This window comes from Culex quinquefasciatus, chromosome 3 (assembly GCF_015732765.1).
Source record: "Culex quinquefasciatus strain JHB chromosome 3, VPISU_Cqui_1.0_pri_paternal, whole genome shotgun sequence".
In the NCBI taxonomy this organism is placed as follows: domain Eukaryota; kingdom Metazoa; phylum Arthropoda; class Insecta; order Diptera; family Culicidae; genus Culex; species Culex quinquefasciatus.
Window position 1 is genome coordinate 162,839,319 of NC_051863.1, and position 19,348 is coordinate 162,858,666.

Below are 19,348 nucleotides of genomic sequence, written 5' to 3' on the forward strand. Positions count from 1 at the left end.
ACTGTTGCTATCCTCTGGTTGTTCCGTCGTACTGTCTGTGCCTTCGGGCTGTTCGGTTGTGCTGTCTGTTCCCTCTGGTTCTGATGTTGTTGTGTCCGTTACTTCTGGTTCTGATGTTGTAGTGTCCGTTCCTTCTGGTTCTGATGTTGTAGTGTCCGTTACTTCCGGTTCTGATGTTGTAGTGTCCGTTCCGTCTGGTTCTGATGTTGTAGTTTCCGTTACTTCTGGTTCTGATGTTGTAGTGTCCGTTACTTCTGGTTCTGATGTTGTAGTGTCCGTTACTTCTGGTTCTGATGTTGTAGTGTCCGTTCCTTCTGGTTCTGATGTTGTTGTGTCCGTTACTTCTGGTTCTGATGTTTGTGTCCGTTACTTCTGGTTCTGATGTTGTAGTGTCCGTTACTTCTGGTTCTGATGTTGTAGTGTCCGTTCCTTCTGGTTCTGATGTTGTTGTGTCCGTTACTTCTGGTTCTGATGTTGTAGTGTCCGTTACTTCTGGTTCTGATGTTGTAGTGTCCGTTACTTCTGGTTCTGATGTTGTAGTGTCTGTTCCTTCTGGTTCTGATGTTGTTGTGTCGGTTACTTCTGGTTCTGATGTTGTAGTTTCCGTTACTTCTGGTTCTGATGTTGTTGTGTTCGTTACTTCTGGTTCTGATGTTGTAGTGTCCGTTACTTCTGGTTCTGATGTTGTTGTGTCCGTTACTTCTGGTTCTGATGTTGTAGTGTCCGTTACTTCTGGTTCTGATGTTGTAGTGTCCGTTACTTCTGGTTCTGATGTTGTAGTGTCTGTTCCTTCTGGTTCTGATGTTGTTGTGTCGGTTACTTCTGGTTCTGATGTTGTAGTTTCCGTTACTTCTGGTTCTGATGTTGTTGTGTTCGTTACTTCCGGTTCTGATGTTGTTGTGTCCGTTACTTCTGGTTCTGATGTTGTTGTGTCCGTTCCGTCTGGTTCTGATGTTGTAGTTTCCGTTACTTCTGGTTCTGATGTTGTAGTGTCCGTTACTTCTGGTTCTGATGTTGTAGTGTCCGTTACTTCTGGTTCTGATGTTGTAGTGTCCGTTCCTTCTGGTTCTGATGTTGTTGTGTCCGTTACTTCTGGTTCTGATGTTGTTGTGTCCGTTCCGTCTGGTTCTGATGTTGTAGTTTCCGTTACTTCTGGTTCTGATGTTGTTGTGTCCGTTACTTCTGGTTCTGATGTTGTAGTGTCCGTTACTTCTGGTTCTGATGTTGTAGTGTCCGTTCCTTCTGGTTCTGATGTTGTTGTGTCCGTTACTTCTGGTTCTGATGTTGTTGTGTCCGTTACTTCTGGTTCTGATGTTGTAGTGTCCGTTACTTCTGGTTCTGATGTTGTAGTGTCCGTTCCTTCTGGTTCTGATGTTGTTGTGTCCGTTACTTCTGGTTCTGATGTTGTAGTGTCCGTTACTTCTGGTTCTGATGTTGTAGTGTCCGTTACTTCTGGTTCTGATGTTGTAGTGTCTGTTCCTTCTGGTTCTGATGTTGTTGTGTCGGTTACTTCTGGTTCTGATGTTGTAGTTTCCGTTACTTCTGGTTCTGATGTTGTTGTGTTCGTTACTTCTGGTTCTGATGTTGTAGTGTCCGTTACTTCTGGTTCTGATGTTGTAGTGTCCGTTACTTCTGGTTCTGATGTTGTAGTGTCTGTTCCTTCTGGTTCGGATGTTGTAGTGTCTGTTCCTTCTGGTTCTGATGTTGTTGTGTCCGTTACTTCTGGTTCTGATGTTGTAGTTTCCGTTACTTCTGGTTCTGATGTTGTTGTGTCCGTTACTTCTGGATCTGATGTTGTAGTTTCCGTTACTTCTGGTTCTGATGTTGTAGTGTCCGTTACTTCTGGTTCTGATGTTGTAGTGTCCGTTACTTCTGGTTCTGATGTTGTTGTGTCCGTTACTTCTGGTTCCGATGTTGTAGTTTCGGTTCCTTCTGGTTCTTGCGTTGTAGTGTCTGTTCCTTCTGGTTCTTCGGTTGTGGTATCCGTGCCTTCGGGCAGTTCCGTCGTAGTCGTCATTCCGCAGTCCACATTTTCCGGAAAATCACACTGACACGTCCGCTCGTTGAACCGCAGGTTCGCCGGACACGACAGCACCACCGGAAGAAACGAAATACACAGATAGTACTTGGCACAATCTTCGTGGGCACGCAGCACAAGCGCAAACGGATCGAACCGCGCCGGACAAGAGTCCGAACTCGCCACACACGAAATCGACGGTTCCACTGGGGTCACGCCCACACTCATCAGTCGCAGCTTGGGTTTCTTGCGGCAGCGTTCCGCTACACCGGGGACACAAGTTTGTTCGAGCTCACTCCATCCGGACTCTTCGGGACAGCTTCGGACCATCCGAATGCGCCCCACACAGACGACGTATTGGTTGCAGTTTTCAAAGTGTGCCACGGTTTTCACCGTGATTCGTCGATTCCGGTAACACTCGTCCGAGCTGGACACTATCGTTGCTAATAGTAGAGTTGCTGAGAGTGTGAGGACGGTGACTGTTGAGGCTGAGGGTGGAGAGATTTGGTTTAAAATTATTTTTGAGTATTTTTGAGATTATTTTTTAAAACTTACCGAACATTTTGCTGGGCTTAATTAGAGTGTTCGTTCGAAGATCTGAATTGCTACTAAACGACAGGGTTAGTATGAAAATCGATTTTATCGAACTTCAAGTACTTTTTAGTGATTTTATCAAAGTCTAAATAACTTAACGTTACTCACGTTTGACTACCGGACGACCTAGCGACATCGATAAGGTTTGCAGCATGTGGTGATGAAATGTAGATAAAACTATTGCGTTTAACTGCATAGACTTTGTATTGGTCACTCAAAAAACAAATAAGTACTTGACAGTTTGTCTTTTTTTATCTTTTCCAAAACAATAGAAATAATATCCGTTTTACTCATAGTCTAACTAACTCTGTGATTCAATGAAAACGTTGCTGAAAAGCTGTTTCTCACGTATTCTTTCAGCACATTTTGCACGCTAGTAAAACATATATCCTAACACGATATTTTTGGCCTGCCAATCGTGCCACGTTTACCTGCTCAAGCCTGGATAAGCCGTCATACACAATTGGGACTCGTGAACCCCAACCTCTTAGTGGGGGTATTCTCCCCCACAGCAAAAAAAAATTATGATAAAATTGCATGCAAAAGCATGCACATCAACTTCGTTAAAAAAGACACTTCATATTACATACTAATTTTTGCAAACTAAAAAAAAGTTGCAGCCGACGGGATTCAAACCCAGCACCAGGGTTGCGAATGAGCGAGCGCTCACGGAAGGCTTGCTCGCTCCAGCTGGAGCGTGAGTTTTTATCAGGTAGCTCGTGCTCGCTCACGCTCACCGGAGCGTTTTGCGCTCACGTGAGCTGGTGAGCCAAAGTAGGTAGTTGTTTTTTCCTGTTGAAGCATCTGCCTGTTTGAAACGAAATTTCTAGAACTATCTTAGCACAGGCAGCAAAAACAATCAAGAAAGTGGTCGAACAAACAAAAGTAGGCAATGAAATGGATTTGATCAGCGAACCGAAATTTACGTTCTATTTAAAATATAGACATTTTTCGAACAAGGAACAAAAAACTAAATTCATAATGTAAACATTCATTGACGTGAAGAGATGCACTGTTTATTCACAAATCAAATCCATATTGGACCATATTGTATTGTTGTTATGTACACAAATATTGAACATTTATGTATATTTTATTTATTTTTAAATAATCTTTTAAGCAGTAACAATCATCCATGATCAAGAAATCATATATAACTTGTAATTGAATATTTTCAGAGGTTTGGTTGCGAAAATGTTGAATAAAATCCACTTGTTGGAAGAAGAGCCAACCTTTCCGTGGTGAAAAATATTGATTTGAGCCAAAAGGGTTATTTCAACCCTTAGGAATTTTGAGGCTACATTTAAAATAGAACTGTTTCAAAAATGTTACCCTATTTTCTAAAATGTTTGCTAAATAAAGATTAACCTTATAGAAATGATTAGCCGTTTCTAATCACTGAATCACTGAAACATTTAATAAACGGAATAACTTTTTTTAATGGTAGCTCATTCTGACCCGCAATCTGGAAATGTAGTCAAAACACTGATTAGGTACATAAAACAGTTTAATGTTATATTTTAATCAACCAAGCATTTAACCTTGAATCGAACTTACCAAAGCATAAATCCTCTTGAATCAATTCATTGTATTGTAAGTTTTTCTAAGGTTTACAGGCCCTTTTATTTAGGCGTCTATACCCCTCCGCCCCTCTCTGCTACAATAAGGCCTTTAAATTCTAAAATGTTTATACATTCAACTGTATGTCTAAAAAATTATTTGACCCTTGCGAATCCAATCTTTTATGTAAAAACATGATTGATGAAAATAAGCTATTCCAATTCATATAGCATAAAATTTGTTCACAAAGTCATATTTCCACAGCCCTACTGCACCTTACGCAAAAATTCCATCTAGAATTGAAAAAAAAACTTTCTCATAAACGTTAAATAATTAGCGACACGTCCAAAATGAGCGCTCCGTGAGCGAAATATGAGCGTGAGCGCGAGCGTGGAGCAAACGCGAGCTGAAAAAATCGGAGCAAACGTGAGCGCGGGCAAACGTGAGCTAGCTCGCGCAGCGCTCCTCCTCACGAATGAGCGATAAGTGAGCACTCACGAGCGCGTGAGCGCGTGAGGAACGCAACACTGCCCAGCACCCAGATTGGCGCCTTAGCCCGCTCGGCCATCAGACCGATGAAGAAAAGTAAGGATAAACGCATATATGAACTTGACATTTCGGTCAAGTAGGTTTTCCATACTGATGGGTTACATATTTTAGGGTGTAATATTACATGTAATTTCATAAAATAATGCAAAATTACCATTACACGCAGCTGGAAAACTACCTTTTTTCGCTGTGCACATAGCGAACATTGTTCAATCGGCAGGCTGAAAAGCTGTCGGAACTCGGTATGCTCAACTGACAGGCAACGAAATCAGCATTACCATCATCACGATATGTTTTTTTTTCTCCGAGACAAAAAGAGAGGGTAATTTTCCAACTGCTCAACTGTTCCCCCTTCTACTAGACAAAGAACAAAGCTCCCCGCACCAACCGATATCCATCTTTCTGGAAAAAGGTAAAATTTCGCAAATGCTGAGGGAGTTGAAAAAAGGATAATCCTGCCGACGTCGTCAGTGGGAAACCCGCCCGAAGGCATTGTGAGGGAAATCCCCGTTACTAAGCTTGACACCCCCAAACACCCACAAAGCTTTGGAAGCACTCTCTCTCTCGCACAAGTCGGGGTGGATTTCGAAAGGTATCGTTTGTTGTGGGACGGGGAAGGTGTGACTAGGGTTATCCAGGACTTTGCATAGTAAATTTGCGGCGGAAAATGTAAATTTACAATTTGAAAAAATAAAAAAACATTTCAAAAATGAAAAGAAAAACTACACAAAATCCACGTAAATTTACACAACTTTACGTGCAAAAAACAAAGGTAAGTAATTTGAAATTGAGCTTTTATTCATGGCAGGTCGTTACGAAGGGGGTAAAATAAATGAGGATATAACCCCACAAAGTGTATCAGTCGGTGAGCGATATTATATGGAAGTGAGTAGATTTAGGTTGGTTGATTGGATTAATGGGTTGGTGGTGGTTGTATTGTGGGGGCGGCTGATGACGAGAAGGAAAATTTGTATTTGTTCCCCCTCTCATTATAATGGAAATCAGTTGGGGTGTTCTGTCTGGAAATTTGAAACCCGCTGCAAAATGGAGCTTTTAGCTTGGGGGTGAATTTTAGGCTCGCTACAATAATGGAAACAATAAATCGAGAAGAGCTGAAACGTGTGTCAACTGATTTACTTTAAAAATATAAATTGAAAAATGGATTAAGAAATCCAAGTGTCAAAACTCTTTTACAAAGTTTTATAATTTTTAATAATGTGCAGTGTTGAAATCACCACCAAAAAATAAAACTGGAGTAAAATGAATCTTTCTAGCTCTCGTAATTCTTAAATTTTCCGCTAGTCGTGGAAATTGGCAATACCATGGAATGCCACGAATTTTGCAATAATCTATTGTCAAATTGCTTTTCAGTACATTTCAACTTTGAATTTTTAATTCAAACACTATTAAAGATTTTAAGCTGGCAATTTTGAACTGTGTGTCGAGGGTGAAACATTTTAGACATAAACATTTTTTCTGTATTTCACAAAAGTCCAAAAATAAAGTTAAAGATCTATTTTTCAAAACTCCAATGAAAGAATATGCATGGATGTTTATTTTTTTCTCTAGATCAATAAATGTTAAAACTTTTTTGATGAAAGCAAAATTCCCTTATGCTGAAAACCATAACATCAAACACAACTATATTTATTTCACTTATTTCACTGCATTGAATCTGTTATTTAGTGTTTGCTTTATTTTGTAGATTTTCAGCAAATAAAGTTTTTTAATTTTCAGTAAAATAAGGATGGTTGAGTCGTAAATTCTGCTGTTGAAAATTGTACAAAATTTCATTAATTCGGAATATTTTTTTTGCTAAGAATATCTTGTGTCAAGGGGTCATCAGTTATATTTTGTATCTTTAACTTCTGCTAACCATTCGATAACTTTTTTGTACACAATTATTCTTATTTTTTTGCGTTTATTGTAAGTAGATTTAAAAGCGTTTAAATAAAACTGACACAAATTATTGAATATTAAAAAAAATTAAAACATCAGAGAAATAAACATTTTTCAAGGGTTGTGAACTTTTTAGACTAGAGAAAATCTATAAAATTTACTCTGAAAAATAAGATAAAATGTGCGTATTAAAAACTAAAAACTCTGACATCAATATGAATATCTATACAAAACTTGGCAAACAACCATTAGCATATTTAAAAAAAAAGTATTTTCAAAAACTACGATTTTCAAGCCTTCTGAAATTAAAATACAACAAATTTGAAATCTCTAATCTGAATAGTATCACAGGTTTCCAAAAATATAAAAAAATTAATGAAATATTCACATTAAAAAATGGTTACATTACGACTGTGAATAATGTCAGAAAAAATTAGAAATTTTACCTCTAAAAATGTGTAATTTTACCACTTTTTCATTGTAATGCCACTTTTTATGTCTGAATTGATGCAATATTACATCATAAAAGGGGCAATATTTAATTTTCCAAATTCACACCTGCCAAATTTACACCATTTTTGCTGTGATCATTAATCCAGCTGCGTGTAAAAGACCTGGATGTAAAATAAATGTTATATATTATAACACGCTGAAATATTTAGCCCATCTGGAAATTCTACTTGATAAAAATGGTACAAGCAGTGTGTAATATGAAGTGTCTTTTTCACAAAGGTGATGTGCATTGTATCATAGGGCTAGTGATTTTTCGCGAAGAAAAAAATGAGTTGAATTATTTTTTAATCCTTGTAAAATTGATTAAAATATGGAAGAGCAAGTTGCATACCGTAAACTGGACACATGGGGCGAATTGGGACAGCAGTTTTAACCATGTTGGAGCACAATATTTTTATATTTCTGATTGGTTTCGGTTAGAATAGACTCAGACCAACAAAATGTGTACATCCATTTGAAAATTTAAAAGCTTTAAGTGCTCTAAAAACTGCTGTCCCTATTCAGACTGAAGTTCCGATTCGCCCCAGATTACGGTATTTCTTAAGATAAATGAGAAAAATATTTTTGTTTTATATTTTGATTACAAATAAAGTTTTTTTTCGTCAATTTGAAGCCAATATATACTGAAATAGCATTTTGTATGGTTACATAATTTTCTGGAATTTATTAATAAATGTAAAAAATACTACAAATGAAATTAGCCTGACTATTTTTTGAATGCAAAAATTCTCTTTTTCTGAAATTTATGAAATAAAAAAAATGTGTATAATATTTATTTTGCTGATATTTAAGCAAAATCAATTTCTAAAATTTCAGTAAAATAAAAAAAAACTGAATGATAATTCAGCTTACGAAAATATTGCATAATTTCAAAAAAATAAATCATTTTTTTTCGTAATTAAATATATTTTTATTTGTATCCTGAACAACTGCTCACTTTTTCAGACTCTTTGCTGTGCATAATAATACCTAAACAGAACATTTTTGTGTTTATTTTAAGCAGATTTTAGAGTGCCGTGAAATTGCCGTGAAATCCATTTTTACCGTGAAAAATTACTAGCCCTACACATCACATTGTGCATAGTTTTGCATGCGATTTTACAATCTGTTTTTTTTGTGTAGTCACTTTAATTTAAAAAAATCATATGTTTGAATAATTGTCAAAAAAATAAGATATTTTATAGAAATTAAATAATTAACAGTAATCAAGCTCATAAGAGTCTAACCGAATTCTGCCTAAAGTTGTTGTCTCCGTCAAAAACTGTCAATCCTCTGATTAAACCATTAATTTCTGATAAAATCTCCCCAGAACACGTCACCACGCCCTCATCTCCTCCGACAACTCTCTCTCTAGCTCGCTCCTTCTAAATAACTTAATTTTCAAAATTGATTGACCGAGACACGTCATCCCTCGTCACCACCAAAAGACAAAACGTTCTTCCGCGATGCCGGCCCCGATAGTATCGGGGCATCATCTTCAGAAAATTTGTAACCCTTCCTTGGCTGTGGCTGATTTAGGCTTCAGCTTCAGACTTCGACTGGGTGGTCCCGCACCAATCAATTATCGACATTCTGAGGGCATTCTTTCTTCACTTTTTTCTTTTCCTAAAGTCACAACAAATCAGAGAAATAAAATGAAGAAGAAAATCCAATAAAATTCCCACTTAATTGGTTCGAATTGTTTACATGTTGCCGACGGCTGAAGCCGTCATCTCACAAAAATGACGTAAATTTAAGGAGAAAACCACCTTCGTTAAGGTTGATGTTTTTGTCGGTTTTCTCTAAAATTGGTCGAAAAGGTATGCTTTTTGTGGTGGTGAGGCCTCTGTCACTTTCCTCCGGTAGTATATATCGATTAATTGACCAAATTTGTGGCTGCCAGAGACGGAGACTATGCCCAAAATTGGATTATTTTATCGTGATTAATAGCTTCGGTCCATTAGAGCGTGATGATGAAGTCCACGAGCGCGCGCGTCCGCGTGAAAATCGTTGGAACCATCGCGTCATCATAATTTGAGGAATTAAGCCCACACGTGTGTAGGTACACGGAAAAGGGGAAAAGCTCATCGTCGAGGGCTGAGGGATTTAATGAAGGGAGTTTTTTTCGAGGTGAGGAAGCTTTTGTGCGATGCATAAGTCGTGCACGAAGGAAAATTTGTGAAATTTATTTGAAATGTAATAAAAATATGGTTATTTTTGAAAATATTTTGATGTACTTGTTTGGATTGGATTCGAACTAAGATTGATATTTGAATTGGATTTGACTTAAATTGGGATTTGAATTGAGATTAGGATTGGGATTAGAATTTGGTTCGATTTGAATTAAGTTTGGGATTTGAACTGGATTGGATTTGAATTGGAATTGGGATTGTGATTGGGGTTGGGATTGAAATTTGAGATAAGGATTGGGATTTGAGATTAGGATTGAGATTTGGGATTTGAATTGAATTCGATTTAATGAGGTATTTTAATTGAAATTGGGATATGGGATTTGCTATGAATTCGATTTGAATTGGGATTGAGATTATGATTGGGGTGTGGATTGTGATTGGGATTGAGATTAGGATTGGAATTTGGGACTAGAATTGGGATTGAGATTTGAATTGAATTGGGATTAGGATCTGAGATTTCAAATGAATTCGATTTGGATTGGGATTGGGATTATGATTGAGATTGAAATTGTGCTTGGGATTAGGATCGGGATTTTGAATTAGGATTGGGATCGAGATTTGAAATGGATTTGATTTAAATTGGGATTTGAATTGATATTGGAATTGGGATTTGGGATTAGGATTGGGATTGGGATTTGAATTGGATATGATTTGAATTGGGATTGAGATAATGATTGAGGTTGGGATTGTGATTTGGATTGAGATTAGGATTGAGATTTGGGACTGGAATTGGCATTGAGATTTGAATTGGATTGGGATTGGGATCAGGGATTTCAAATGAATTCGATCTGAATTGGTATTGGGATTATGATTGAGATTGAAATTTAGATTGGGATTAGGATTGGGATTTGGAATTAGGATTGGGATTGAGATTTGAATTGTATTTGATTAAATTGGGATTGGAATTGATATTGGAATAGGGATTTGGGATTTGAAATGAATTCGATTTGAATTGAGATTAAGATTGTAAATGAGGTTAGGATCATAATTGGGATTGAGATTATGATTGGGATTAAGATTGAGTTTTGTGATTTGAGATTTGGGATTAGAATCGGGATTGGGATTTGAATTGGAATTTATTTAAATTGGGATTCGAATTGAGATTGGGTTTGGGATTTGGGATAAGGATTGGAATTTGGGATTAGAATGAAATTCGAATTAAATTGGGATTTGAGTTGAGGTCGAGATTGCGATTTGGGATTAGGCTTGAAATTTGGGATTTCAATTGAGGTTGAGATTTTGGATTAGGATTGCATTAAGATTAAAATGGAGATTAGGATTTGAATTAGATAAAATATGTGGTGTATTCGATTTGAATTCAGATTGGTATTTGGGATTACAATTGGGATTTGAATATAATTCGATTTGAATTAAGTTTGGGATTTGAATAAGATTCGATTCGAATTGGGATTGGGATTAGAATTGAGATTAGAATTGGAATTAGGATTTCAATTGGATTGGGATTGAGATTGGGATTGGGATTTGGGATAAGAATTGGGATTTGACTTTGGTTCTATATGAATTGGGTTTGGGATTTGGGAGTTGAACTGGATACGATTTGAAATGTGATTGGGATTAGGATTGAGCTTTGAATTGGGATAGTGATATGAAATGAGATTGGGATTTGGGATAAGTATTCGGATTTGAATTCGATTCGACTGAGATTGGGATGAGGATTGGGATTGGGATCGATTGAGATTGATTTGAATTGGGATTGGAACTAGGATTAAGGTTGTGATTTGAATTAAGATTTGGGATTTTAATTTTGATCCAAGTGCTTTGTAGATTTCAACAAAATTTCAAAAGATTTTGATTGAAGTTTTTTTACTGTGCCACCAGATTATCCGACTTCCCGTTTTGAGGGATTGAACATGTCCAAAAGCTTCCCAATCGCATCCAACAAAAAACAAGACATCATCGATATTTCACGCAAAGTCCCTCGACCCTCCCCCACTAAAAATCACATCAACAAAGAGACAATCAATTCCCACGAGAGCATTAAGGGACGACAACAATTCATCCATCACTGCAGCAGCTTTGGACGACTTTTTGAACACTGGAGGGAGACTTACCTTCGGTACCAGGAAGAACTTGGACAGTTTGTTGACGGCCTTTTGACGCTTCTTCTCGACGAGCTCGTCCCAGCTGTGCGACCGCAGCACCAGCGACAACATAATCTGGCCCTGGCCGGGGGCACATTGCGTCTTTTCCTGGAATTTGGGAAGGAAGAAGGGGAAGAAGATTTAAATCGATGGGGATTAAGAAGTTGGGACTTTTCGGGTTGATTCAAGGTTGGAAGATTCGCTGCTTTGAAGTTGATGAATTTCTTAACTTTTTTTAATAGATAAAAATAATAATAAATAAATCTGTCCTTGAAAGTGCATCGCGGTTGAAGTTACAACCTGTTGCTTGACCCCCTCAAAAACACTTGATGGTGGATTAGTGCTGATCGATTACCTTCCGTGGCCTAATCTTTGTCGTGTAGGGAGCTAAGCCTCTGTAAGCCTACTTTATTGCTCCTTTCTCTTTCGATAGGCCTAGGATTAGGGGATATGGTTGTTTGAAATGTAAATTATTTTGAAACCAGTCTTTAAAAAAATTGAGCAACTCGATTGATGAGGGTTTTACATCTTTTTTATACATTCAATAAAAGTTAAATATAGAGACTTTTCTCAGCTGTTCAAATATATTTTTTTTCCAAAAGTGGGCAAACATGGGCACTAATTAAAAAAAAAAATGAATAACTACGACTATTTTTTAAAAAGTTATATCTTGAATTGGTCTCTTTATCAAAATTTCACTAAAGTACTTTTTGATTGCAAATTCGATTTTACGTCGAAAAATTAAGTTGAACAATTTTTCCGATCGATATTTCGATTTTCTGAAAAAAAAAAATTAGTGTTGATACAAAAATTCAAAACTCTTTCAGAGATTTTTTGCACATCTTGGAAATTTCAGAAAAAAAGTTGGCATTGTCCCCTGAAACATATCAGAAAAATAAATAAAAATAGTGTTGTTTTTGCAAATCAAGTTTCAGTGACAAAAAATGAAAATTTAAAATCACCAAAAAATGTTTACCGTGTATAATTTTTTTTTCAGTAAGTCCTTATCCATACCTAAAATTGACCCAAATCGATCAATAAATTTCTTCAAAAGATACAGATTTTTGAATTTTCACATATCATTTTTGTATGGACATCTGCCAAATTTGTATGGAAAATTATACGGACAAACTAATGATGCAAAATTGCTTCTTTGGGCATACTAACGGCACCAAAAAAGTTTTAGCCAAATATTAAAATTAAAAAAAAAGATCGATATCGTAGAGAATTGCTCAGGTAGAGATGCCTGAGCAAATCTTACGAATGATTTGATTATTGAATATAGTTAAGATCTGAATTTATAAACTGTTATGGTTGATTGAAATTGTTAAGTTTCACACCCAAAATTCAGAATCGAGATAATCGTTCTCTCAAAATTTATTGAGAGCTCAGTGCCAAAATCGATAGAATAATGGTACCACTCACACCATCATAACAAATGAGTTCATTCGTTAGTTGAATCAATAAATCTCCAACAAGTGTCATACATCGACTTCTGACTTCTCCATGGTCACCAAGCTGTGGTGGCCGAGGCAGCTAAGTCATTGGATTGGTTTGTCAAAGATCTCTGGTTCGATTCCCGTTGGCGACACTTTTGGTTTTTTGTTTGACGGATGAACTTTTTTTGCAAATGAACCTCGAAAGAATAGTTCTATCGCCCATCTCGAGCTGTGTTCTCTGCGTCCGTGAATGGTACCACTATTCTCTCGACTCGAGACCATCATTCTCTCGGACTAGCGCTGCCAGTTTTGGGTGCAATTATTCAACATTGAAGTCGATAAAACGCCAGTTAATTTGTGAAGTCCAAAAAAGATATTTGTTGGAATTTTTCTAAACCATTGGATATTTTCGCTTCTGAAAAGGATATTCATGGAATCGATTTCTTAAAGCATACAAATAAACATATTTTCATCTTAAATTAACTCAACAATAGCTATAATTTACAGTCAAAAATGGTCTTGATTGGAAACTTGGTGTCAAAGAGACTTTTATGTAGAATTTGATGCCCAATTTGATGGTGTAGTCAGACTTCCTGAAAAAATATTTTTCATCAAAAAAAATAAAAAAAATGGAAAAATAGATTCAAAAATTCTGCCATTTTTCCTTGATCATTTGTTAACAAATTCGACACGTCTGATTTCATGGAGAATATTTCTTTTTTGAATGTGATCCAGAAGGGTCACCTATTCATTAAGAAAAGAAAGTTTCATTTTAACATTTCATGTTTTTTATATTATATTTTAGAAAGTGACAATGTTTTCAAAGTTATAGAGTAGTCAATTCCAACAATTTTGATGCATAAAAATAAAGTTTTTGCTTGTTATCACGACGAGTTATCGCGATTTTACGAAAAAATGTTTGAAAATTTTTGTTTTAAAAGAACAAATACCCTTTTGGGGATTCAAAAAGTAAATTTCTCATAAAATGAGATAAAAAATACGTTTTCTCGGAATTCGGAGTACGCCATAAAATCGGGCGTTCAATTTTACATAAAATTTCCTTGGACACTCAATTTCCAAACCATCACCTGGTTGCATATTATTGAAAAATACGTCGTTTTGCAAATATTCGAAAAATGGAAGGGGGCGTAACGCCCATCCGTAGCGAGACATCGCAAAAGGAAGCTCTGATTCGTGATCAGGGACGAAAATTACTCCTAAGGACAAAGTTTCACGCAAATCGAAGAAAGGTCGGGGCAACTTTTCTGATTTCGTGTGAATTGGCGGAAAATTACTTACAAATCCTGCCAAAATACCTTCGTCCTAAAGCTTCAAGATCTGGCAACACTGTCTCAAGTCATTACTCAAGTGATATTTACGATATTTTTTGTAAGCAGGATCTCCTTTACTTTTATGAAAACTATGTCCGGACTCCGGATCCTTCATCCTACCTAGATAATCGTAACAGCTTCCAAACGAATTTTAAGGTTTATTGATCTGGCAACCATGCTTCAAATAATTATTACTCAAGTGACATTGATGTTCTTTTTGAGGTCAGACCCCAGTTGACCTTCGTAACTTGCATACCAAAAAAAAAAACTGAGAGTTCTGCGGGCTAGGTTTTCAAAGAGTTAATAATTCAAAAAAAATCCTACATTTTTGGAAACCCATTTTCAGTTAGGACTGAGGAAGGTGCCAACCACTAACGGGGATCAATTTTGTTTTTTCAAGATTGCTATGGAACAAAACGAAAAAAAAATTGTTTGAATATATAGTTGCAAAGAAAATCGAACAAAGCCTACGGCACTCATTGTATTTGTTTGCTTTGATTTGTTGATAACGCTTATCAAAATATCAATAATGTTTGTCAGTCCAAGTAACCACAAGCACTATATCGTACAACCATAGTAGCGTATGATCAACACTGGTAGCTCTATAATTTACAGTACGGTTGCTATACAGTCCAGTGGGTGCTAGGGACTCCATCAACCACGTGCTTTTGGAGAGCAGAGTGATTACTAAATGTTTATTTGGTTTGACAATTCATTTAAAAAACTTCGTGATTCGCCTTTTTCCCAGTTAACATCGTAATTCAGAATTTAAACAAGATGAATCTTCTTAGCAACAAGAATCCTTTATCCAAAATTGAGCAGTTGTTTCCCCTTGAAGCACCACCTAAATGCTCATCCTTCAAGATCATCGCGCACAAGGCCACAACCAGAACATTCATCTATTCTTTATCAGAGAAGGCACATCACACACACAAGCGGGTTTCTGCTCCAGGTAAACCCGGGTGACTGAGGCTCGGAATCCAAAATCGTTTGGGATGTGCTCTTCCCTAATCCGCAAACGAGACAGCGACGCCGAGAAGGGATCAACGCCAGGTGATCAATCATTCCAGCAAATATAACACACACCCAAGTGGGAAATTGTGAGGAAAGAAAAGGTCAAGCGCAAAGAAAAACATCGATTTACCACAAATCGAACTTTTTCGAAACCTTTTGTTTTGTTTCGATGACATCGATTTGAACTGCTCCGTTTCGCTTACCTTGGAGTAGATTGATTTGATGGGTTGTGCTTTACTAACTACGTCTAGTGGTTCCGCTAGCATTGGCTGGAAAAAAAGAAAGAATCATAAAAAGAGTCATTAGTGGAAAATCGAAGGTTATCGCGGAGGTTGTAAAACTACACCCAGCAAAAAGGGAGAGAGAGAGGGGGACAAGGTGTCAATTTGTTGAAGGTGTACCGTTAATAAAAACACAAAATCAAACGTCTCATCTATCGGAACGTGATCCAGCTGGTATGATAATGTTGTTTTGATGGACGATAGAACAACAAAAATCGTGATTGGAAGAAGGAATACGGTAAAGATTGTCCCATCTTGCTTTGACGGTGGTGTTGGATGGAATAAATTTAAATATAAATTATTCCGGGAGGATCGGCGATAATCGATTTGGACAAGAATCTGGGTCGGATCACGGCATATTTGGTTACTAAATTTGGTGGGGGCCACCAGGAGGGGTGGGATCGAAGGGACATTTGTTGAGCCAACTGGTAGCTGGATGCAAATTGTTAGACAAAGGTTTGAAATTTCAGGATTTTATTTGCTATTGCTCGGGAGCGAGACCATAACGTTTTCGAATCACAGATAATATACAATTTTGATTTATAAAACTAAGAATCCTTGCAGAAAGGATTTTTTAAACATAATAAAGCAGTTGGAAAAAAGACTTTTTTGCAATTCCGTCGTAAAACTACTTACTTTTCCTGTCATTCATGAACGACGAAATAGCCTACTTTTCTGTACCACAAATAACAGAATCGAATAGCAACACTTTTCAAAATAAATGCTGAAAAGTTCTACTTTTCAGCACTAAAATGGGTGCTGAAAAGTTGAACATTTCAGCACTTGTTTCGAAAAGTAACACTTTTCAACATTTTTTTGATTTAAACGATTTATTGACAAAATACATGGAAATTTGACATAAAATTTCACTCAGTGTGTGTTTTTTGGAATTGCAAAAAATGTTGTATGGAACTCGTTGCAAAACTTTATTTTTTCAGCACTCTTCGTATTTATCCAACTCGGTGAACCTCGGTGGATAAATGTACGACTCGTACTGAAAAAATCCTCTTTTTGCAACTTGTTGCATAAACTACTATTGAATTGCCCCGAAAAATCAGGGGGCAAAAGAAAAAAAAAATCTAAAACCTTCAAAATTTTAATGGAAAATAATAAATTTCGTCAATTCTTAGTGTAACAAATAATGCTCTGCAAAGTATTTAGTTCAAACATTTATCTTGAAAAGCTTGCAGACCACTTGAGGAAACTAAATAAAATCAAACACAGATTTTACATAACAGTGAGTTGACGCAAAAACAAGTAATAAGTTCCAAATTCAGCCCTTATACTTTGGTCTAAAAAATCAAACTCCCTTAATTATCTCATTCAACACTAAGAGACCATCCATAAACCACGTGGACACTTTTTTGGGAATCTGTAACCGCCCCCCCCCCCTCTCCCTCGTGGACAATTGTCAATACAAAAAAACATTCAACATTACACCATTCAAGAATAGGTTTCTAACAATAAAATAAAACTTAAAAAATATTTTAGAAGTCGAACTTTTTTTGAAAGAATAGAAATCTGCTCAAAAAATGATTTGGAAGTTATTCTGTTTATTTAAATAAAATATACTATATGGATGGATAAACCAAAGATAAACTCACAGAAAAAAATCTGATTTGTTTGCAAGAAAATAATTATTTCATGAGTTTATTCAAAAGTTTATAATTATAATTATTTGTTGCCTTTTTTCATATTCGACCTTTTGTCCTTTCGATGTTTTGTCCATTCGACCTTTTTTCCATTCGACCTTTTGTCTACTTTCGACCTTTTGTTCATTCGACCTTATGTCTTTCGACCTTTTGTCTTTAAACCTTTTGGCATTCGACCTTTTGTCAATTCGACCTATTGTCAATTCGACCTTTTGTCTTTAGACCTTTTATCGCACATCCAAAATTAAAAGAATTTTTACAACTTTAAAGTTTTTACTTGTAAATTATTTTAACAATAAAATATTTCCAAGAGAAAATGTTTTCATTTGGTGTTTGTATAAATTTAATAATTAATTCTTTTATTTTTTTTTTGCGTTCAAATTCAAAATTGCGAGTTTAATTTTGTTTCTTAGGAATAAACGAGATTTTTAAGGTGTTTTATTCAATGTTAAAAAATGTGCTTAAATATTTGACATTTTTGAGTCGTTAATAAATAGATAAAAAGATTAAAGATGTCTTTTTCCAACTTTTTTTCTGACTAAGCAATGTCTTAAAATATTTGTTAGATTTTTGTATCCTTAAAAATGTATTGTTTCCAAATCTTAAAAAAAAATAAGGTGAATGCATAAAATTCAACTAAGAAAAATCAACTCAACAAAACTATATTTTTATATTTAACATAATTTAAACTTTAACAGCAAATTTAACATTAAAAAAAAAAACATTTTAAAAATTAAAAAAAACATGGTAATATTACATTGCGAATTGTTAACACATTTTGTTTAAAAAAAATAAACATGACTTTTATGTGTGAGTAATTAAACATAAAATTACATAATTTGAGGTTGAATTACATCGAAAAAAAAAGGTAATAGGGGTTTCTCCCATGAAAGAGGATTAAATTGGAAATTTAATTTTTATAGCTTTAGATTTGCATACAAATTTGTGTGTACTTTTTCTTTGACCAAACAAGACATTTTGCATCTTTATTTTCCATACTACCCGGGCAGACGGTAATAACAAAATTCATGCCATTTAAATAACAAACACTGTTAAAATAACAAAAAATGTTATGGAATATTCTTGCAAAATCCATTTTTGTATAAGAGCTTAATAACAGTTTATGTTATCATAACCAAATTTGTTATTGGTCTGATATTGGTAGAAAGTCAAAACAACTTGGGAATAACATTTTTTGTTATGGAGGAATAACTCCAACTGTTATTGAGATGATCGGATTAGTTGTTAAAATAACAGAAAATAATAACAAAGATTTGTTCGAAGAATAACGCAAAATGTTATTAGTCTGTTATTACAATAACAATCCAATAACAAAAAAATCATAACGGCGAATAACAAATCTTGTTATAAATAACATTAAATGTTATTGGCCTAGTATTTTCAAATAACAAAAAATGTTATTCCAACGTTATTTCCGTCTGCTCGGGTAATCGCTATCCAGGTTTTCAAGCGAAGATGGCGTTCGAATGGTGAACGCCCGAAATGTCAAAATCGCGCAGTAGCACCAACATTAGAAAAAAAATGTGGCTGTCATGCCATGGTACACTTGTTCCGTAATGTTGGTACCACTGCGTGATTTTGACATTTCGGGCGTTCACCATTCGAACGCCATCTTCGCTTAAAAACCTCGATACATATCCGGTAGGGGAGATGGGGGTAAGACGGCCACCCTAAGGGAGAAGTCTAATAAAATTTACACAACAGATTATTTTGATCTCAAATTACGTACATATTGTTCTACTACTAATCCATTATAGAAATAACATAAATTAGTTGGTCTAAAAACCAATTTTTAATACTTTTCAGCAATTTAAAAAAAATAATTGAAATCGTGTATATATGAAATACGCGGGGTAAGACGGCCACCCAAGTGGGGTAAGACGGCCAGTGCTATAAATTTACTTAATAACTTTCCTAAATCCACCCAAATACCTACATGGTTGGTTGAACAGACTTCTCTGAACATCATAACTATTTTGGTTGAAAAAAATCAGGTTTCAAATGTGAAGGAAAATGCTGTATAAAAAATTTAATATTTTTGCTCAGTTAATTTCATATTATTGCGACCACATTTTATGAAAAACTGTGCATTTTTACTACAAAACAAGCACAATTTGATGCAAAATTATTAGTTTGTGTATTTCGATTAGAATAAGTAAATCAAAATTATGTAAACAATATTAAATTCGCGATTTTGCCTTCCTC

The 19,348-nt window shown here is 35.6% G+C and overlaps 1 protein-coding gene across 1 annotated transcript in view; it reads right to left on the reverse strand.

Moving 5' to 3' along the window:
- LOC6053153 overlaps positions 1–19,348 on the reverse strand; it is a 174,213-nt gene that overhangs the window by 46,854 nt on the left and 108,011 nt on the right. The window contains exons 3-5 of the mRNA XM_038261324.1: positions 15,393–15,458; positions 11,282–11,513; positions 1,871–2,505 (exon numbers count right to left, since the gene is read on the reverse strand). Of these exons, the coding sequence (XP_038117252.1) occupies positions 1,871–2,505; positions 11,282–11,513; positions 15,393–15,458 (933 nt within the window). The remainder of the gene's footprint in view (positions 1–1,870; positions 2,506–11,281; positions 11,514–15,392; positions 15,459–19,348) is intronic.